A 9,734-nucleotide genomic window follows, 5' to 3' on the forward strand; every position below is an offset into this window, starting at 1 on the left:
ATAGTAGTCTATACTCGAAGGTATTGGGCATAATAGTGTTCTGTGGTATTGGGCGATTTGTGATTAAAATCATACGGTATTTATTAAAAAAATACAGCTTTTTGAAGTTTAAATACTTGATTTATAAATATTTGATTGAGAATTTGAGATCAACTGAGTGCCATAAGAAGTTTGTGTGAACTATATTTCCTTTTAATACTAAATATATGATTTCCTGCATGAGTATGGAAATGTTTTACTTCGTTATCATTTGGGCTACGGAAAAATGAGTCTCGGTCTCGGGATTTATTTTTTAACCGTTTTATGGTTTATAACGTTGATGCTCTGTTGTGTTACAATCCGTACTGGCCATTATATCGGAAAAATATCATTAATAATATCTTCTACAATATCATTAGTATTATTGCTTTTGCCAAGTAGCGGAGAACAATATGTTAGTGCCAATTTTTACGACAGGCTATTTGTGACTCGTTACGCGATCCTAACATTCTTGCTTGCCAGTATTGTCCTCGGATCTGGGTACGCTTTTGTTTACGTTTGCCTAACGCCAATCGAAGTTAAAAAAGTTACTCGTAGAGGTCGATATTAATTTGCTTTGGTAAGTTGATTTCTGTTGCACTAAAATAGAAATAGTTTGGCACTTATCAAGTGTAATGCACAACTAATAAAAGGCATACTTTAGCATTGTAAACATTAATAAGTAATTTTCTGGAAACAATACAATTTTACTTTTTTTAAAGAACATTTCGTATGTTATTATTAAAGTATATTATCTTATCTTCGATTTTGCGAGTCTTAGGCATAGTAAAAATTACTTATAACATTAAATCTTACATGTAAATATGCACAGAATATATTATCTTATCAAAACTCTTCAATGTCTTCAATTGCATGATGGGTGTATTTGCTTAAAAGTCAACTGCTTAAGTATTATTTAATCTTATTGTTTTAACTGTACAAATATGCATGTGTTAACTATGTAAGATAATTTTTATAGTAAAATAACTATCTGTTAGTTTTGAAACGAGCTGTGGATCACATAAAATCTTTATTTACCTTTCAGACAATGTCTAATGCAATATGCAAAAGTTTGAGATCGCCAGTAAGGAATCTGACATCTTTGAAGAAAGCCATCTCAACCTCACTAGTACATAATGAGACTATATTAGTTAGGAATAATGAAGAGTTTATTAATAAGGTAATATGATTTAATAATTAAATATTCTATATGTCTAATAAATTATCTATATGTCTTTATATTGTAATAAAAAAAGCTAGCAAACAAACATTTGGTCTACCTACCAAATAAGTAGTGGAAGACATTCCAGCACTTTGAGGAGTGCAATACTTATTCGAATAAAGTTTGCCTAGTTTTGAGGTGGGTGATGGCATTTACATGGTGATATCTCTATAGGTGCCTATGCACCAATAAAGACTTAACGATAGGTACAGAACAAGGGAGACCGTGGCAGATCATTTCTTCATAAAAGTGACTGGATCGGCTCATCCTTTAACATGTCTTGATGGATCTACTGCCTGTCTGTCGGTCTGAATGGATAAATGACCCATTCTAGGAAATCAGCTATTGGACACTGCTATCTCTAAAACTGGCAACAGATAAAGTACAGATACTTTTGCGTTAGCGTATTGCTATTGTAAAACTTGTTAAACTACATGAAGAGTTTGACATGAAAATTAACACAATACTTATGTGTCTTGATATTGAGTGTTTACCATCTCATACCATTTTTTACTGGTGGTAGGACGTGTTCTGTGTCCTCACGGGTAGGTACCACAGCCCTGCCTATTTCTCCCGTGAAGCACTAATGTGTTTCGGTTTGAAGGATGGGGCAGTCGTTGTAAATATACTGAGGCCTTAGAACTCATATCTCAAGGTGGGTGGCGCATTTACGTTGTAGATGTCTATGGGCTCCAGTATCCACAACACCAGGTGGGCTGTGAGCTCGTCCCCCCACCTAAGCAATAAAAAAATTGATTCTGATATGGCAGTAAATGTACTCACAAAGCCCTTGAATAGTTACTTATTTCAAAGGTGTTTAGGTAGGAGTGGGTGATATAAATCGTATCTAGATTCAATATCTATATATCGCAGCAATATCGTTGAATCCGATATCGCTCCGCACGAAATCTATATATCGATATCAGCCGATACACGATATTGCTCGATGTGATGCGCATCGGCATATCGTACCGATTCGTGAATCGAAATCTATATTTCGATATCAGCCGATACACGATATTGCTCGATGTGATGCGCATCGGCATATCGACCGATTCGTGAATATCAGCAATATTCGTTTGGTTCGTATCGAATCGGCCAGAGTGAGTGAGCGCACGATAGGGATATCATGTGATGAATGAAACAGAAACAGGCATTATCCATACAATTGTAAACCTTATATTTAAGTCCATATGTCTGAAGATTATTCTTAGCGTATCAGCAGGATACAATTTAGGAAAGAAGTTTCAACTTTCGACCCTAACTTGAATGCAGTATAGCCTATTTGCATCGTTGAATTTAATTTCACGCGCTTTGACCTTGAACTAGAATTTTTGGACAAGTGTTTATAAATACTTAATTTTTGTGTTTGATTTTTAAAGTACACATTTTTCTATTTTTAGTTGAATCCAAATAATTGTGTTTATTTCTTGTGTTTGTATTAAACTTTTGAAATCTACACTCTTTTGGTATATTTTGTAATTTAAAATTAAGACACAAAATACTAAAAACTGAAAATAATGTAGCCAGTCCTAAGCCTGGTAAAAGCATGAAGGAAAGTTTTTTTGATATTTTTATATTCATGTTCTTTTTATTACTTTATATAATAATACGTGAAGGAAAAACTTTGTATTCCTTTTTACGAAAATTGCGCGGACGGAGGAGTATGAAATTTTCCACACTTATAGAGAATATAGAGAAGAAGTGCACAATGCTAATATTTTTTTAAAATAATGCATAAAGGATACATTAAATCAATAAAGAAAACATTACACACACTACATATAATAACCGGCAAACTTCTTGAGCATTTGTCGACGTAGTGGGGGTAAGTTTGCGCATGGTACACTCACGTGCAAAAACATTACTTACTCTGCGTCATAATGCTATTAAATTATTAAAATCAACATATGTATTTATTTATATATTTATTAGAACATCAACAAAACATATAGGTTAATAATTGTAATAATTTAATCTTGGGGTAAAATAGATATTCCTTCTATTAAGTCAAAACTAGAGCTGTTGCCAGGTCTTGGTTCAGTTGAAGCGAAGCTGGTATTTGTAATTTTTTTTTCGTTATCATAATCTTGACCATCATCATCATCACTGTTTTCATCACCCGAGTCGCTATCATCGTGATGAGTCGACATAGGGCTCATCGGCGTAGTTTACAACTCGGTCGATTCGGTCTTCTTTTTTGTCTATAATTAATTATTTTTTGAAGATATTCGATTCGTAGTAATCGAATGTTACTTTTTTCATTTACCAGCTTCCGATTATTTTCTGTCCTTTTTTTCCATCTGAAGCCTAGCTCTTTCATAATCCGTCGTAAGCTTAATTCCGAGCCATTAAAATTTATATCTTCTTTAAATTTTTCGAAGCCTTTCTACGGTACGGAGTTTCGCTGCTTGTTATGTAGTTATTATGATTACATCTTTTTATTACAGATTGAACGAAACTATCCATTCCGGTAACTTTCTTCTTCCCTGATCTTTTCTTACCCGGAGTCCGAAACACGGCGAGCAAGCCAGAGCCTTTAGCTTCGTTAATAATGCACCTAACAGTACTCACTAATGTTTTTATTGCTTCCGAAGTCTGTTTTAATTTTTCCATATCATTCTTCCCATGTTTTATAAAGAAGCAATATACGTCGTACACAAATTTTCTACCCTTTCTTTTAAGTACTACACCAGTTTGTCACGGCATAGTGTATGTTTTATAAAAAATCAACAAACACTCAACAAATAGCAATGGCAACAAAGTCCACAAGCAATTATAACAAATAACTTAACGATTAATAACGATAGACTTTCCACTGTACGCAAGCGTACTTTTGGGAGCAAGCGGAATGAGGGCGCAGTGCGGGACGCAGGGTTCGACTGATCTACCAATAACGCGCTCGATACGATTTCCCCTGCCGTCGCGCCTCACCCTCACCACCAAAGTGATCTAAAATTCGGTTCTGCGCAGTCAAGGTCATTTGCTCACGAAGTTTGCCGATTACTATACCATGTATTTGACGCACACACGCATGCCTACTATTTATTGTCAAACTTTTGTTCTTGACGTCTGTTGTCAAATTGAGAATAGATTAAATATTGTTTGCCTTTGTTTATATTTTTTATAGTGTAGTCTTGGCGAAATTTGTGATTATAGAAGTATAAAATACAATCATAATAGTGTACAAACTTACAATTCCAATTAATTATAGTCGAATTTCGACTACTGCGGGACCTCTAGTTACTTTAAAATCATATTATAAATTGATATCAGAAAACCAACCGTATAACGTTGACTTAAATCTATATCTACTACGATATTATATCAGCGTATCGTTTCAAATCTCAAATATCGTGAATCAAGAAAATCTACTAGCATCCATCAATATATAGATTCAATATCCGATATTGATACTCGATATATATATACGATTCGATACGCGGCAAAACCGATATTACCCACTCCTATGTTTAGGTAGTTTCATTGAGTATATATAGGTAAATTACAAGTCAATAGGATTAAGGCTGTGAGAAAATTCTATATACTTTGCATCTATCTTGTAAGAACTGCATGTTTCTAATTGTGAATAAAATGTGTACAAAAATCTTCTCAGGTCATGAACAATGATAAACCTGTGATAGTGAATTTCCATGCGGAGTGGTGTGAGCCCTGTAAAATACTGACACCACAGCTGAAAAAATTAATCGAACCTTTGACAGACCTAGATCTAGCTGTTGTGGATGTCGAAGACAATGCCGACTTAGTGCACACTTTTGAGGTATGCCGTTACATCGATAGAAAATTATATAGGATTGTTTTAAATTGTTCCTATTTAACAAGTAGATTTGAAACATATACTTACACACACACAGACACACATACACATGCACACAAACACACATGCATAGTGACCTACTTAAATGATAACACCAAATGATTTTTCGACCTAGCCCATGGCATCTGTTCACAAAAACCTAAATTTATTTAGTTTAGGAAGGAGAGAACCTGGATGTCAGTATTATAGGTCTCTCAGGTCTCTGAATATAGTACAGAAGCTTCTGTTTCAAAAGCTAATAAAATAAAATTTAATATTCAGTTGTGTTTGTGCATAAAGCTTTAAGAGAGAAAAGATAAATAAAATACTATTATTATTTTCTTTTATCTTTCAAAACTTTTTTCTGAAAACATGACATAATCTTTTTGTATGATTAGGAAGGTTTTTGTTTGAGCTACTTTAATTAGATAATGATTAAATACTCTCTTAAAGGATATTCCAAATTTAAACTTATAAAATTGATTCCCAAAAAAAATATATATTTTGTAACGGACGTGACGTCAGCTGTCATGCCCTGCCGCCAGCCAAGCCGCCAAGCCATATTAACACGCCCCCTTCCGCCATAGCCACCGCCACCGCCGCCAGCCAAAGCCAACGAAGGGGGGATAGTGTTAATAAAACAAGCCATGCCAGCCATTTCTAACTACTTTTCTGCATTCTTGCACAAATAAAAGAACTTGTCGTTACGCTGCTGGTTTTTATTGTCACATCATTTGCAACAATCAGAAGTGGGATAAAGAAATGAAACAACGTCATATACACGCTCAGATGTCTCGGTCTTCTGACAAGTTTGAAGAAGATGAAGCTCCTATTTCACTGGCGAGGAAAGTGTTGAAAAATTGCTTCAGAAAGAGGTCCACAAGGCGATACTTGAGCTACAGGATGAAGAACCTGGAACAATCAAATCAAAGGGACTTCGACGTCGTCGGACCAAAAGCGCCTGCCGCCCTGTCCTTCCATCATTCTGGTTCACGTAGAGGGAAACTAAAAGAGCAGCAACGTGGTTACTCCACTGCGGCACTACGAGCTTCACGGCGCTTCACGAGATTCACGGCTACGAGCTTCCTTCTCCCTGCCTGCGACGCTGCTGAACGGCGAAGACAGCTACATCAAAGACATCAACATGGGCTCGGAGACCATCCTGTGGCCGCCGGGCGAGGTCCTGCTGAGGGCCAACAGCTGCGAGGAGCCACAGCCAAACAGCCAGGTGTGTTGCATTTCTACTTGCCATAGCCATGCCATTACAAATATTTCGAGATTTGTGGGTAGAAATAAAAAAAATTAAAAGGAGCCATTAAATATTAGGAGTCATTCAGATTAAAAAAAATACAGTATAAGCATTGCTTTGCTACGAATACACATGATTTAGGTATTGCCAATTTAGTTCAAATGCAAATTAAGCTTACTAGTGATCAGCCCGTGTATCGCCACTTTTAGACATCGGCATTATAAAATAATCTGAATCTAGTCATGCTTCACCAGTGGTCTTATTAAGAAAAAGAACGGCGACAGTAGGCTATGCGTTGATTATCGTGCGTTAAACGCTATGGTAAAATATAAAAGTATCCACCGAACAGTACTGCACGAGTTTAGATTTAGCCCAGGGCTACCATCAATTGAGCATTGTGCCAGACACACAACTGCTTTCATTACACCGCAAGGTCATTATTTCTAGTACACTAGAATTCCTTTTGGTTTAGCAAATGCGCCATCTGTATTCATGCGTTTCTTCTTTATCTCCACCTTATTCCACTAGGTGGGGTAGTTAAATGCGTTTAATAAATAAAATAATTGAGTCTGTGGGTAGAAAAGAAATGGGTAAAAATAAATGTAGGTCAAATCGAGATACTAGCAATTTTAAACGATTTACATCTACCCTCAGTTGGTATAAAATCGGGTTCAATAATTATTGAGAAAGTACTTGGGAAATTTTATGGTGGAGACTTAAAATTAAATATGAGTAAATGCTCATTCTTGGAGGAACAAGTCACTTATTAGGTCATGAAATATCTTCAGACGGTATACAGCCGGGTGCAACAAAAATTGACGGCCGTTTCGCAGTGTCCTGTGCCAAATAATGCTTATAGTGTGCGACAGTTTATTGGTTTAAAAAAAAAAAAAGATAAATCATGGGTGTGGGGCCGTGAACAAAACGCGAATTTCGAACAACTGAAAAACAGCTTACGTTTCAAACCTGTGCTAGCTCTGTATAATCCTATGCTTCCTACAGAAATACAAACCGATGCGTGTAACTTAGGAATTTCTGGTATACTATTACAAAAACAAACTGACAACTCACTGCGGCCTGTTATACTATTTTAGCCGGGTTACTAGGAAGGAAGAATGTGTATCATAGTTAAGAGCTCATAACCTGGCGGTCATACAATCGCTACGTAGGTTCCGTGTTTATGAAGTAGGTAAACATGATATAGTAGAAACTGATTGTACTGTGGTTTGTGCTACGCTTACCAAACGCGACATTATACCATGCATTGCGCGATGGTGAGTTTTGAAAGAAGATTATGACATTAGTGTTGAGTATAGACCTGGTGAACGTATGGAAAATTTGTAGACGCGCTTAATAGGCATCCTGTTGACATGATGAACGTGAATCGTCTTAGTTACTGATTGATTCTGTACTGTGCAATGTCAGGACGAAAAGCTTAGTTCGATTATAAAGCAATCTATACTAACATTATAAAGCTGAAGAGTTTGTTTGTTTGAACGCGCTAATCTCAAGAACTGCTGGTCCGATTTGAAAAATTCTTTCAGTGTTAAATAACCCATTTATTGAGAAAGGTTATAGGCTATATAACGCTAGCACCGCTAAGACCATCACTGGGTCAGCTAAGACCAATACAAGCGAAGTACCAGTAAGTAATGTTTCAAAATCGGGTTATTTTCCCTTTTGAGAGCTTCCGGTGCGTGCGCTGCAGAAACTGTTAAAGTTTCGCTAAAATGTGACAGAATTGTACCCCTTTAAAAGATCTAAAAAAAAAATGTCCGCGATAGCATATGTTAAGGTTGGCTCACTATAACGTTTTTTTTATGCTAATCAATTTGTACTAAAATAAAGCATTCTTTGTGAACTATATTCCACGCGGACGAAGTCGCGCTGATGTTAAAGATAATTATGAATGAACTAGTTCGAAAATTTTTTAAGGGAAATAGACTCGCAGTCCCTTCGGCTAAATGGAAAATTGTACAAATGCACTATGACGACATTTGTCACGTGGATCTAAATCATCGTTTAGCTCTGATTAAAAGCCAATATTGGTTTCTTAAAATGACACGCTTTATTAGGAAATACGTGGCAGCATGTCTTTATTGTACACATGAGAAGGATAACTATGTTAAAAAAAAGAAGACTGTCTATATCCGATCTCTAAACCATCTGATACTATGCGCATGGTACAAATATATAACATGATGCCCTTCTGTAGGACATCTAAAGGGCACCAACCAGTACATGATCGTAATGAAAGATGCGTTGTCTAAATTTGTGATAGCTGAACTAACGCGTACTGTAAATTTAATCGGGACCATTCGTGCATTGAAAAATATATTAATAGGGTTTGTCCAGATACCCGAATCACGTGGTGACAGACTACGGGAAAGCTTTTACGAGTAGGTACTTTAAAAAAATATATCAGAAGATAAACAGTTTAGGCATACGTTAAACGGTATTGCTTGTCCGCGCGCTAATTGGCCAGGTTGAACAAACTAAACATACAATTTTGTGTTGCGGGCAACTGATCCTAGTGAAGCTTCAAATAATTTAGTGAACTCCATTAATTGAGGCACAAACAACACAATTAAAAGTAACAGCGGCTACAAGCCTTGTGATTTAATCTTTGCGCGCTCTGGTAGGTCAATATGTGATGTTTCGATTCCTGGTCTCGAACCAGAAACTGTTGACGCACGGCGTAAGATAGCTGCAGCTAGGATAAAACAAGCGAGTACACACAACATTAATATAAAAAAAAAGCTCATGTTTATAAGAAAAGGCATTTTGTATCATAGAGACAGGCGCCAACTGGTTAGTAGCGCCGCTAGGATTAATACCAAATTAGACGATTTGTACTCAGGTCCGTATGTAGTAACTAAAGTAGTAGGTAACAATTGTTATCGAATTAGAAGTATATCTAAAAGGTTTACGAAGTTATAAAAACTTCACTGGCCTGGTATCAACAGATTCATTAAAGCCCTATAAAAGTATAGCCCATGTGTCCGATAGCGCTAGTAGTTCCGATGAGCAGCTCGAAACTGAAGACCTTATTGATTTATTTGAGAACTAAATGTTTTTGTGTGTTCCCCATTGCGGGAGCAATTGTTGCAGGATGGCCGAATGTAACGGACGTGACGTCAGCTGTCATGCCCTGCCGCCAGCCAAGCCGCCAAGCCATATTAACACGCCCCCTTCCGCCATAGCCACCGCCACCGCCGCCAGCCAAAGCCAACGAAGGGGGGATAGTGTTAATAAAACAAGCCATGCCAGCCATTTCTAACTACTTTTCTGCATTCTTGCACAAATAAAAGAACTTGTCGTTACGCTGCTGGTTTTTATTGTCACATCATTTGCAACAATTTCCAAATTCAAATTTATTCTGTACACTACATTATCCAAATTTTTATGTCTATGTTTTTTTGCCTCTC

General features: G+C 36.6%; 1 protein-coding gene and 1 long non-coding RNA gene across 5 annotated transcripts in view; both read left to right on the plus strand.

Moving 5' to 3' along the window:
- Positions 1–9,734, plus strand: part of LOC114248222 (thioredoxin, mitochondrial) — a 19,961-nt gene continuing 10,227 nt past the window's right edge. Inside the window, exons 1-3 of one of the 4 annotated variants that reach the window (XM_028181393.2) lie at positions 1–598; positions 1,064–1,198; positions 4,857–5,021. In XM_028181393.2, coding sequence (XP_028037194.2) covers positions 1,067–1,198; positions 4,857–5,021 — 297 coding nt within the window. In that variant the 5' untranslated portion in view covers positions 1–598; positions 1,064–1,066. Of the gene's footprint in view, positions 599–619; positions 800–1,063; positions 1,199–4,856; positions 5,022–9,734 lie in introns of those variants that run through there. The other 3 variants (XM_028181396.2, XM_028181395.2, XM_089734905.1) reach the window with 3 other exon arrangements.
- On the plus strand, positions 5,032–9,629 carry LOC149500932 (uncharacterized). The gene is made up of 2 exons (XR_016324628.1): positions 5,032–6,285; positions 9,418–9,629. It is a non-coding gene; the product is annotated as an uncharacterized LOC149500932 (long non-coding RNA).

The sequence above is a fragment of the Bombyx mandarina genome, chromosome 18 (assembly GCF_030267445.1).
Source record: "Bombyx mandarina strain Sakado chromosome 18, ASM3026744v2".
Classification (NCBI taxonomy): Eukaryota; Metazoa; Arthropoda; class Insecta; order Lepidoptera; family Bombycidae; genus Bombyx; species Bombyx mandarina.